This window comes from Fragaria vesca, linkage group LG2, assembly GCF_000184155.1.
Source record: "Fragaria vesca subsp. vesca linkage group LG2, FraVesHawaii_1.0, whole genome shotgun sequence".
Lineage (NCBI taxonomy): Eukaryota > Viridiplantae > Streptophyta > Magnoliopsida > Rosales > Rosaceae > Fragaria > Fragaria vesca.
Window position 1 is genome coordinate 3,079,106 of NC_020492.1, and position 11,891 is coordinate 3,090,996.

At 38.1% G+C, this 11,891-nt stretch overlaps 1 protein-coding gene across 1 annotated transcript; it reads left to right on the forward strand.

The window, feature by feature from the left end:
• Positions 1 to 1,090: 1,090 nt before the first annotated feature.
• Positions 1,091 to 4,660, forward strand: LOC101299640. Its single transcript, XM_004292047.1, has 8 exons — positions 1,091 to 1,334; positions 1,435 to 1,772; positions 1,896 to 2,379; positions 2,562 to 2,679; positions 3,083 to 3,382; positions 3,466 to 3,558; positions 3,716 to 3,953; positions 4,628 to 4,660. The coding sequence occupies exons 1-8, from the start codon at positions 1,091 to 1,093 to the stop codon at positions 4,658 to 4,660; spliced, it is 1,848 nt and encodes a 615-aa protein (XP_004292095.1).
• Positions 4,661 to 11,891: the final 7,231 nt, after the last annotated feature.

An 11,891-nucleotide genomic window follows, 5' to 3' on the forward strand; every position in this document is an offset into this window, starting at 1 on the left:
GTTCATTTCCACAATGGCGGTCTATTCCCCATCTTTTTCCTGTGGATGTGCTTGTTGTTTATTTGTTCGAGTATATGGATGTACGTAAGCGCACTCATAGTTTCGATGTATTCATACTTCTTTACCACAACCAATAGTTCATATCTACAGATATAAAAGAGAAAGAAAAAAATTCATCGTCATTGCTTCCAATGTGAATTTAATATGGCTTTTCATCTGAAGGTACCGTGTCCTAGAGATAATTACGCATATCTTTTGCATGATGTGGATAACGGCACAGTTGGTGTTCAATGTTAAACTGAGATTTTGTTTGTTTTACTTTTTTTATATTTTTTTATTGAAGAGTCTTTGTGTGTTTGTCAATTTGTTCGGATTGTTCGATGTTGGGATTCTGCCTTGAGTCTCTTGGTTCGAGCTGAATTATGCAGTCTCTTGAGGCTGCAAAGTTTATGTTGGTTTATGTCTCTTAACTGATATAATAGTTGGTCTCTTAACTTGGTAGGTATATTGGTGAGGAGAGGGATCGATCGAACAAGGCTGCAAGGGTGATTTGAAGTTGCGTACCTGCGCATTTTGCTTAATCGATGAGTTTGAATGATCATGTTGAGTTTGGTAGAGAAATTCATTTGTGGATGTCTTAATTCTTGTTGTCTGTGTATCTATATCTGTGAATTTATATGGTAATATGTTGTGCAAATGAGCTATATATAGATAATAGATGTAAACTGGTTTGAATTTTTTTTCTTTTCTAAATGCAAGTGAGCCATGTATATGTGGATTCATGAATTGACAAATGTGCTTGGGTGTTTGAGAAATTGTTTTAGTAGAAGTTGTTTATGTATGTACCTACAAATAGTTTCAATATATATAGCTAATAATTTTTTTTCTGATTTATAGAATATGGATAAAAACATGGATGAAGGCTGATAGGAGATCACTACAATTCGACTTAGGATTTAACCAATTTCTTAAGGTTGCATTGGATAATGCTAGGAACCCCAATAATATACCTTGCCCTTGCTTAAAGTGCTGTAACAACCGATTTGGTAATATACAATTCATTAAGGATCGTGTCTATTTCAATGGTATAATGGAAAACTATACTCGTTGGAAATGGCATGGAGAATGTTCTTATGCTGTCAGACATTGTTTGAGTGAGGGTTCTGAATCAGTAGAGCAGATTCCTGATTTAGGAGGAAATGAAGATGTAGGTGTGCTCAGTGATGAAGATCACGAGATTTCGCCAGACTCGAATAAGTTTATGCAGTTCGTAGAGGATGGAGATAAGCCTCTATATCCTAGTTGTACCAAGTCAACCAAGATGAATGGTTTTGGTATAAACATTCAATCTGAAAGGAAAGCATGGATTGTCTGATTCTTGCTATACACACATTTTAATATTGTTCCATACCTTGCTTCCTGATGGGAATGAAGTACCAGGGTCCGTCAATTTGGCTAAGAAAACTCTTTTCGTATTAGGGATGAAGTACGAGAAGATTGATGCTTGTCCAAATGACTGCATCTTGTATAGAGACCTGGATGTTGATGCTAAAAAATGTCCATCTTGTAATGCATCAAGGTGGAAACTAGCGAAGGACGGATCTGAGAAAGTAGGGGTACCGGTGAAGACATTGTGGTACTTTCCACCCATCCCAAGGTTTAGAAGGATGTTCCAATCGACAATTTTTGCTAAGGAACTTACTTGGAATGCCAGGGGTAGAAAGAAAGATGGAATGATGAGATATCCAGCGGATTCTCTAACTTGGAAAATGGTAGACACAAATTGACCAGATTTTGGTATAGAACCTAGGAACCTTAGACTAGCATTGTCCTCAGATGGGTTTAACCTATATGGTGCAGTAAGCAGCAAATACTCTTGTTGGCCAGTGATACAGATCACCTATAACCTTCCTCCATGGTTATGCATGAAGAGGAAGTACATGATGCTAACTTTGTTAATTTCGGGACCTAAGCAGCCCGGAAATGACATTGATGTCTATTTGCAGCCTTTAGTGGATGATTTGAAAGTCTTGTGGGATGGGATTGAGCGAATGTACGATTCTGTAAGAGGAGAGTACTTTAAGCTGAAAGCGGTATTCTTGTGGACTATAAACAATTTGCCCGCCTATGAGAACTTATCAAGGTGCGTTGTGAAAGGATACAATGCGTGTCCAATCTGTGTTGATCAGACCAAACTTTATCGGTTGAAACACTCGAAGAAATTGGTATTTCTAAGGAATCGAAGACAACTGCCACGACATCATCCTTACCAAAAGCAAGCTTCTGCTTTCAATAGCACTATAGAAAAAGATGATGCTCCTACACCATTAACAGGAGAGGAGACATTTGCAAGAGTTCAAGGTCTGCCTAAAGCAAGTGGTAAGGGAAACGCTCCTGCCCCTTATAAGGGTTTTCTAGAAAATAAACTGTGCTGGAAGAAAAAGTCTGTTTTCTATGAACTTGATTACTAGAAGTTTCTTCCAGTAAGACATATCTTGATGTCATGCACATTAAGAAGATCTGTTGTGATGTTATTCTTGGCACGTTGTTGAACATTCCAGGGAACACTAAGGATGGGGTTGCTGCTAGATTGGATATGGATGATATGGGGATACACACTGATTTGAAGCCTACAGTTGGTGTAAAAAGAGACAAGTTACCTTTGGCTAGTTGGAACTTGTTTGTAGATGTGAGAGAGATCGTATGCAATTCATTTTTCCATACGAAGGGTCCTTCCCGGTTTTCATCTAATATACGGAACCTGGTGTCTGTAAATGATTTAAAACTTGACAATCTTAAGTTACATGATTGCCATATTATAATGCAACTACTTCTCCTTGTTGCAATACGTTCAGTTTTAGAAAAAACCTGTTAGGTATGCGATAATTCGTTTCTATCTATTCTTCAAAGCGATTTGCAGTAAAGTAATCGATATTTTCATACTTAAACAAATGCAAGCAAATCTGGTTGATACCATTTGCTTGCTCGAGAAGTTTTTTCCATCGTCATTCTTTGACATAATGATTCACCTAACAGTCCATCTTGTTAGAGAAGTGGAGTTGTGTGGTCTGGTGTTTTTTAGATGGATGTACCCCTTTGAGAGGTACATGAAAGTGTTCAAAGGAATGGTGCACAATCAAACATTTCTTGAGGGTTGCATCGCAGAGTGTTACATTGTTGAAGAAGAAGTTGAATTTTTAGAGGAACGTATGCTTCCTGAAGATGCTACCATTGTTGGGATCCCTAAAAGTAGCAGACCTAGATTGTTAAATGGCTGCAAGCGCTTATCAGCCCTTAAAATCGTCACAACTAATGGCAAACTACCGGATATCCCTCATCTATGTATATTGCAGAACTATGAAGATGTGCAACCATATTTCATGTAAGTAATTTTACTTTAATATGATTTTCTTGTCCAAGTATTATATTCGAACAACAGATTTGCTTTATTTTCCTCAAATGCAGGGAGCATATGGAGTTTTTAGAGTTAAGTTTCCCATACAACATAAATAATCCTAAGTGGATGAAGGATAAACAGAACCAGACATTTCTTGATTGGTTCAAGAAGAGGGTAAGCAACTTATTTTTGTGACTTTAGAATTATTAAAGTCTTTGGTATCCTATTGTGTGGTGTCTATATTAACGCATATGGTCATTTCAGGTTGTAAATTAATGAAATTAGAATTGCCGATAATGAAGTTCCTGAAACCATTAGGTGGCTGGCTGGTGGACCAAATAAGGAGGTTCCTCCTTTCCACGGTTACCACGTGAATGGGGTTGATTTTAACACTATGGAGCAGGACAGTAAGAGATCAATTCAAAACAGTGGCGTCTTTTTGGTTGCAGATGCAATGCAAGTTGCTAGTGCAAAGGATAAAAGACCTACAATTGTGGACATGGACTTTTATGGCCGGATCCAACAGATTTGGGAGGTGGACTACTACAAGTTTAGGGTACCAGTATTCTTCTGTGATTGGTGGAGTCATCTAGGGGTGTCAAAGTGGATGAACTTGGGTTTACTTTGGTTAAACTGGACATGATAGGGCATTTAAATGATCCATTTGTCTTGGCTACCCATGTGAAACAAATTTTTTACATAGAAGACCCCCTTGATGTTGAATGGTCAGTGGTAGTAAGGTGCCCAGATAAAGACTTTAAAGGTGGTGGTGGTGATGATGATGATGATGAAGTTGTTGTTGCTGATGATGATTATTATGATGAGGATGACAACATTGTAGTGGAGCAGCATCCATATATTCCCATAATGCCACCGGTTGAGAGCTTTGACGATGTAGTTGGTGATGAGCCTAGCTCATACGCTAAACTAAGAGATGAAGGAATCTGGGTTGATAAGTGACATTATGGTCGACATTTGTAGTTGGACTTTGGCATTATGATTATATGATCCATTTAGCTATTTTTTGTCTGTATTTAGCGGGATGATCATATATTTGTAGTTGGTGCATGTTTAATTTGTAGTTGTATTGGATTCTGCATTTATGTATTCATTTTATGTTTAACTATTGGTTACGTTATATGTTATTTGACTTTGCTTGCACTCTTACATATGAATTCATGTTTTATGACGGTTAAATGTAACTAACTAGTTTTTGTCTATTTATTTCAGATAAAAGATGAGACCGTCTACTTCAGCAACTGAACGTCCGAGAACCGTAGCATTAAGAATGAAGGTTGTGGCCATGAAAAGATCTAGATCTAAGTATGCATCCCCCGTTAAGTCCTCATCCCAACATCCCTCCCCCGTTAAGACTGCATCAAAGGCTGCCTCCCTAAAGAAGCGTATGAGTCCCTCCCCGAAGAAGCGTAAAGCTGGATCAGATGCTGCCTCCCCGAAGAAGCGTAAGGGTGGATCAAGAGCAAGAAAAACTACATCCCCAAAGAAGCGTACATCAAGGAGGCTGAATGTGACCAAGTCTGTGAGCAAGTCATCAAACAACTCTCAACAAGGTCAAAGTGATGATGCTGCTCAAGAGGAGGAAAACTTAACCGGTGGGTTGAAGGTGCTCAAGCATGGAATGGTAACCATGGCTCAAGTTACCACCACAGTTATCCGTGGACAGTGGATAGTCGTCCAATTAACTGCAACAGGTGAACCAATTGGTAAGGAGGCAAGAAACATGTAGTCCTTCATTGGAGTATTGGCACGTATAAGGATCCCAATCTCAATCCCTGATTAGAGAGACGTAGATGAGGATGAAAAGCAGAAGTTTTGGGAATCTGTACAGGTAATTGACTAGTTGTATTTATATATGTTTGCTAACTTCAAATGAGTAGTTTAATTTTGTAAGTGTGTTACTTACAACAAATGTCGTGTTTGTGTAGGAAGCATTTGTTGTGCCTAAAAAGTTTAGGAAGAGTGTAATTGCATCTACAGCAACTAAATGGAGAGATTTCAAAAGTAGGTTGACGACAAAGTACATCATGCGTTACATAAATGACCTGGATCTCCTAGAATTTCCTCCAGACGATTACCGATTCATAACAAAGGATGTTTGGCAAGAGTTTGTCGCCGTTAGGCTTTTAGCTGGCTTTTAGGTTTGTGGGTGTAGGTCTTAGTTATTTTGGTTTTGGCATGTCTAATTTTGCTGAAGTATCATTTGAGCGGTTATGTAATTTAAGCTTGGCTTAATTTGTAGGAACTACGCAATGAACAAGTTGAAAAGCGAAAGAAAAACAAATACAATCATCGTCTATCACGCAAAGGATATTGTGGAATGAGGGCAGAAATGGTTAGTTTTATTTGATAAACTCACTAAATTTATCAAAAAGAGTTCAGTTTCAAATGCTTCTTGCTTTTTACTTATTATGTGTTTATTTGTCTTAGGCTACAACTTTGTCCCCAGAAAAACTTGAGGAACTCGGTAGATACATCTACTGGATCAAGGCAAGGCAAGACGAAGATGGGAAATTCTTAGATGTTGTACTGGAGGAAGCAGTTGAACGAATTGTGAGTATTTATAAGACAATAAGTTAATTAGAATTTACACCATGACAAGGAGGCTGATTTCATTGTTATTAGCAGTTTAATTTAAATTTCGACTGGTTGGTGTAGGTGAACCTATAGAAGATGGAGGCTGAAGGGAAATTCAAGTCGCAAGGGACCAAGGATGTGTTAACTGAAGCATTGGGTAATCCGGAGCATAGAGGTAGGGTTAGAGGGATTGGTGGAAATGTGAAGCCTGAGACTTATTGCGACTTGACAAGGCGACAAAGGGGGAGGAAGAAGGTGTCGGAGGAGGAGAGAAAGAGTCTATTTGCTAAAGAATAAGCAAAGTGGGAGGAGGAAATGAAGAAAAAAAGGCTTAGTGTCACACCCTGGTCTCAGCGTCGGCGGGTTTTAATCATTGGACGCTAATTCCGAGGTGTGAACGAATGTTATAAAGCGGAATAAAACAAAAGCATTATCTTCTAGGCTCGTCGGCTACCTTTTCTCGGCTCGATCAAATCTAAGTACTTCTCTGCAAAAAATATTAAAGATGGGTGGGTGAGCATAACCACGCGCTCAGTGAGTAGACTAATGTAATATACCCGTAAAGCCATGTCATTTTACACACGCTACAAAATACGTATATCGTATACATATCACATTAAGCAGTTCATCACATCGCACAATCCCTTCTTATTGGATATCCTTCAATTTAATGATCTCCACAAGAACCTAATGACCTTCATGTCCTATACATCTGTGTGTCACATCTTTACTTTAGCATAACCAATCAAGAAGTTCACATGTTCCATGACTAGTCAAACAATGGATCCAACACATAATTTTTTATAAACTCCACATATTTCGTAAATCAACATGCTTCACTCAAAAACAGAGAGATATTTCGTAAATAGACAAAATTATGCTTTTCGACTATTTTGATAACAAATAAGAATATTTGAAACATATTACACAAATCCACTCACCACGACAAAACGAATCCCCACCAAGAACGTCGATTGTAAACCGAGCCATCTAAAAATCACTGTTGGATCTAGCTCAAACTTCTAGGATAGGAAGAGGACATCAAGACGAACCCGTAGCACTTCGCGGATTCAGAATCAAAGTTACGGATCAAAAGTTATGACCCGTCGAAGTTTAATCGTAAATTCTAGGAAGAGAAACTAATTAAAGAGAGAAATGAAGAGAGGGAAAATCTCATCGAGGATACTAAAGAAAGCTGATCAGCTCAGCATATATATATACATAGGTAAGCCGACCTAGATGGGCGGTTTCATGCAATAGATCAAAGAAAAAGTTGACACTTGTCAACTTCTAAGCTAAACTACACCCATCATGTTACACAAGTCAAAATGACTCATGGAGATGAAAGAACACGTTTTGCTGCAGCCTTAGCCAGCAAGTAACAACTTTTGATCAATGAGAAGCTGCCACGTCAGCATCTCAAACCAATTTCGACGAAAGTTCGACAAAATTTTGAAAAATCGTTAAAAATAGCATGGGAGTCTGAAAAATACAGCGAACTCGTGACGACCTCTACTTTCTATTTCTAAGAAGAAAATAATTTTTTTAAGAAATTTCAAAAATCGGAATGTTACAATCTACCCTCCTAAACAAAATTTCGTCCCCGAAATTCACCACACCTCCAAAAACTCGAAAACAATTATGGCCTTACGCTAAAACGCTAGAATCTTAATCTACCACAGATCTTGGGGTTCTAATCCCTAGTTTTCTCTGATACCATTCTGTCACACCCTGGTCTCAGCGTCAGAGGGTTTTAAGCATCGGACGCCGATTCCGAGACGTGAACTAGTGTTACAAAGCGGAATAAAACAAAAACATTATCTTCTAGGCTCGTCGGCTACCTTTTCTCGGCTCGATCAAATCTAAGTACTTCTCTGCCAAAAATATTATAGATGGGTAGGTGAGCATAACCACGCACTCAGTGAGTAGACCAATGTAATATACCCGCAAAGCCATGTCATTTTACACACGCTACAAAATACGTATATCGTATACACATCACATCAAGCAGTTCATCACATCGCACAATCCCTTCTTATTGGATATCCTTCAATTTAGTGATCCCCACGGGAACCTAATGACCTTCATTTCCTATTCCTCCGTGTGTCACATCTTTACTTCAGCATAACCAATCAAGAAGTTCACATGTTCCATGACTAGTCAAACAATGGATCCAACACATAATTATATATAAACTCCACATATTTCGCAAATCGACATGCTTCACTCGAAAACAGAGAGATATTTCGTAAATAGACAAAATCATGCTTTTCGACTATTTTGATAACAAATAAGAATATTTAGAACATATTACATAAATCCACTCACCTCGACAGAACAAATCCCCACCAAGAATGTTGATCGTAAATTGAGCCATCTAAAAATCACCGTTGGATCTATCTCAAACTTCTAGGATAGGAAGAGGAGATCGAGACGAACCCGTAACACTTCGCGAATTCAGAATAAAAGTTACGGATCAAAAGTTATGACCCGTCGAAGTTTAATCGTAAATTCTAGAAAGAGAAACTAATTAAAGAGAGAAATGAAAAGAGAGAAAATCTCTTCGAGGATACTAAAGAAAGCTGATCAGCTCAGCATGTATATATATACATAGTTAAGCCGACCTAGATGGGCGGTTTCATGCCATAGACCAAAGAAAAAGTTGACACTTGTCAACTTCTAAGCTAAACTACATCCATCATGTTACACAAGTCAAAATGACTCATGAAGATGAAAGAACACGTTTTGCTGCAGCCTTAGCCAGCAAGTAACAGCTTTTGATCAATGAGAAGCTGCCACGTCAGCATCTCGAACCAATTTCGACGAAAGTTCAACGAAACTTTGAAAAATCGTTAAAAATAGCATGGGAAATTCACCGAAAAATAAGGCAAACTCATGACGACCTCTACTTTCTATTTCTAAGAAGAAAATAATTTTTTAAGAAATTTCAAAAATCGAAATGTTACACTTAGGTACTTGCTGAGGCTGAAGCTAAGTGGGAGAAGAAGTTTGCGATGCGAGAAGAAGTTTGCAATGCTAGAAGCAAAGCTTGAAGGAAAGTTATTGGCTTCTGAATCCCCACAAACTATTACAGCAGTTAATAATGACGTTGGTTTAGGACAAGGGAGTTGTTCTAGGCCTTGGGAGTGGGGTAACCATTCTGGTTGTCAAGCTGTGAAGAAGATGTTGGTTTTAGGCGGCTACACTAATGGTAAAGATGCCGCTGAGGAAGAGCTGCAGCCTGCTGATGGTAAAGAGGCTGTTTTGGAAAATGAGCAGCCCGCTGATGGAAAGGATGGGTCGATATTAGAAGAGGTCACTGCACCAAAGGAATCAACCAATGGTGAAGGGGTAAATATTAAACTTGACTGTTTCATTTTTAGAGATTGATATAGTTTTTAGGATATATAACTGTATACCATTAATTTGTTAATGTTGTAGTTTCAAAAAGGTTAGCTTGATTGCAAATTGGCCGTTGACACGGTGGAAAACATTGTAACTTTTGGACGTATTGTTGATGAAGACCTTGATCCAAACAAGCAAACAATCCATGACGTTCTTTTGGGAGCTGAAAATATTCGAGTCTCTATTGTTGTTCCAATCATTGGTCATTATTTTCTACCGTATCCTATAAAAGATGAGATAATGACTGTGAAGGATGCCCTTGGGTCTATTGTTGCTTGGCCAATGAATCTCGTTATTGAGGCTGCAGTTGACGTGGAGGTAGTCCTTAACTGTTTCTAGTTGATTATGATAATTTTAGAAACATGATTTAATCATACTTCTTGCTTAATAAAATTTTATAAGATAAATATGCAGGACAAAGCAAAACCAAAGACTATAGTTGTAACACCCTGATCCAAGTGTTAGAAGAATAAACGAATAAAATAAATAAGAAATCCTAAATTGAAAAATGAGATAGGATCTCAAAATCAAACAAACAACAAAAAAAATGTTTGTTGCGTTTGGAACCTAAATTTTGTTTTGTTTATTTGCGGCTGCACCCATAACTTGTTCGGGCTGCCTACGTACCCTTTTAAAGGGATCAATTGATCAAGCCACTCATAGTTCAACATTTTTATTCTACTTCTCTACCTTCACTAACAACATCTCGTTTACCACCATAAGTCCAAAAATCAAAACCATACTTACGAACTCTTAAGGACCATTTCATGATACACACCATTTTAAAATGTTTTCTTCTATACCCATTTAATCAAATCAACCCAGCCATACAAAGCCTCATGCATCAACAAAACTATACCAATTTATTATCATTCCAATATAAAGTTCCAGGAGAATAATTAAACTCATCAACTTAACCAAACCCCACACTTAACTCGCAAAACAACCTACTCAAGTGCCAAAGAGTGTGTATATGTATGCAAACCTATATATATATATATATATATATATATATATATATACCCAATCAAAATTTCGTTAGAATAATAAAACTCAACTTATGCAAATCATCAAACATGCATTCTTTCACTTTGAACCTAAATTTACTAAACATTCTAACTTAGATTTACTATGGACACCCATTAGATATACTATGGACACCCATTTCGACTAAACCAATCCCAAATCCATACATAACACTCCAATATCCACTTCAATGCATAAACACAATCCAACAACTGTCTAACAATAATATTCCTATACCTGGTTATAAATTTTAACCTTTAATATCGTTAATCTTCGGAAAATCCGAAACCTAACCAACATTACTCCAAAAATTGCTAACTTTCCACCAATGGGTTTCTCTCATTTTTAGCAATTTAATAAGCATGAAAAACTGCCCAAAAAGTGGCAGCACCGCCGCCAGCGGCCAAACTCAGGCCACCTCCAATCATCACCAAATTTGACAGAACCATCCTCTCAACATTTCGAACAACTTTCATGAACAACACTAAGCTCAATTCTAGCTCTAAATAGTTCATTTGATCAAGAATAGTAAAACCCGATTTGGGGCTAAAAACCCTAAAATTTCAAAATCTCAAATTCTCCTCACACACTATGAATCGAGTTACAAGGTTCTAGAGGAATGTTGTACTAATCAAACCCAACCTAATCATATAAAGAACTCACCGATTGGTGGCCTGAAGAGGGAGAAATCCGGCTAAAACAGCGACGAACAGTCGCACCTTCTCGTCGTGATTTCTCTCAAACGGCAGCGAGAGGGACGCTATCACCACTCTAGATCGATAGGTCTCCTCCTTAGCTTCCTGCCAATACCTAGTTCGCCGCCCAATTCGGCCTGACGGCGGCGCACGAGGCGGAGAACAGGGGCGGGAGAGAGAGAATTGCACGGGAGGAGAGAGAGAGGTGAGGTAAGTTTTTTCTGATTTTTTACCTTCCACCTTCAGTAAGTTTCTCTTTTTATACTCTTTAACGAAACAGTAATTTTCCTTCTTTTTTTTTTACCATAACTTTCTCATACGAACTCCGATTTGAGCGTGCCACATGTCCACGAACTCGTATTAACTTCCTTTACGACTTCCATGAAGGAAGTTTTCCCAAATTATCGACTTAACGAAAAGTCAATTTTTTGGGCCCTTTACGGTAAAACGGTTACAAGGAACAATAATTGAAAATTTACTGTAACCTTCATAAATTCAAAGAACATAGCTCGTCACTCCGGAAAATAATCCGGGCATACCGGTGGGCTTGTATAAACGTATACGACGAATTCAGAGTTTTAAATCCACTATTTACCATTTTCAAAAAATTTGAAAACAAACTCAAGCAATCACTATTTAAATCTCCGAGCGCGAATAAAGAAAATCCGCGGTAACTCATAACCCCGAATAGTAACCTTTTAGGTACGGGGTATTACAATAGTTACTACGAGGAGACGGACAAGACAACAAGCATCGCCAAAGGATCTTGATGA

Bases quoted from the DNA above. Each gene is read 5' to 3' on its own strand.
- LOC101299640 (XM_004292047.1), top strand. From the start codon at position 1,091: ATGGAAAACTATACTCGTTGGAAATGGCATGGAGAATGTTCTTATGCT. The intron at 1,773-1,895 runs GTAGACACAAAT...CCAGTGATACAG, and splicing joins ATTCTCTAACTTGGAAAATG to ATCACCTATAACCTTCCTCC. The intron at 2,680-3,082 runs GTTTGTAGATGT...GGTGTTTTTTAG, and splicing joins CCTTTGGCTAGTTGGAACTT to ATGGATGTACCCCTTTGAGA.